Source organism: Sphaeroforma arctica (genome assembly GCF_001186125.1).
Source record: "Sphaeroforma arctica JP610 unplaced genomic scaffold supercont1.10179, whole genome shotgun sequence".
Taxonomy (NCBI): domain Eukaryota; class Ichthyosporea; order Ichthyophonida; genus Sphaeroforma; species Sphaeroforma arctica.
This window is the reverse complement of record NW_014030379.1, coordinates 1-975: the sequence shown is the minus strand read 5'-3', so window position 1 is coordinate 975 and position 975 is coordinate 1. Positions and strand designations below refer to the sequence as shown.

Sequence of the window (975 nt, the reverse complement as noted above, 5' to 3'; positions counted from 1 at the left end):
AGTATAGAAGTATAAAAGTATGAAAGTATATACAGCAAATACGCAATTTTGTTGTATTCTATATGTACTTGTACTTACAGTAGCTCTACCCGTACGTATCTCACACACTTGTCGTACGGAGATTAGATTCAAAACATAGATAACGGAGTGACAGGATACATACACTGATTGCGATATCTCCAAATATTTATATTGGGGTTGAATCATTTATTGGTGATCAATTGCTCTCTATTCAATACGGGCATTGGATAAACCCTAGACCCTAAACCCTGATAACACGGACATGGTATCTTAATCACATACAACGGAACGGATAAATACCGACTACCTCCCTCGGGCGAGCCGTGTTCAACCAAGCATTCGTACCAGTACACGCTGCTCGATTGACTACAACGTGTACGCTACAATACACCTTGATACACCCACATCTACCACCCATACCCACCACCCATCGATACCTTCCCCGTACCCAGGACGGCAGAAAGACCGTACTATCCTCAAGCGCTGGCAAGACTATATGCGAAGGACAGCCCCGGGGAGTAACCCCCGCAGGCGACCACTCCACATCCAACACTACAGGCACACAACTACGCACCTACACGGGGTATGGAGATGAGACCGGTCCTGAGAAGCGATTGGGAGGGCCGGGGCAAGGGCCAGGATATGAGGGCGAAGAGCGTACAGAGAATGGCGCGGAATGGGAGCAGAGGCGTGGCATGCAACGCAGTGATATAACATATCGGACTGGTATGATGTGGTTTATAAATCATTTGTATTAATGTACTTGTGTGTGGAACGTTTTGGGCTGGTTTGCATTGGTGTACACGAGAGTTATGCTTGTGTATATGTAGGTATATTTGGTGCTGTTAACGCTTATTTCACAGGGCAGAATACGAAAACCCACTTCCACAAGTACCCTGATGTGTCCATTCCATATACAGATATTCTTCCTGAAGTACCATTCTGAGTCGGAGA

At 45.9% G+C, this 975-nt stretch overlaps 1 protein-coding gene across 1 annotated transcript; it reads left to right on the top strand.

Moving 5' to 3' along the window:
• Positions 1-473: 473 nt before the first annotated feature.
• SARC_17253 (hypothetical protein) lies at positions 474-747 on the top strand (the record flags this gene model as incomplete). The annotated part of the gene is made up of 1 exon (XM_014288650.1): positions 474-747. A coding segment is annotated over one exon (274 nt), but the record flags the coding sequence as incomplete, so codon positions are not given.
• Positions 748-975: the final 228 nt, after the last annotated feature.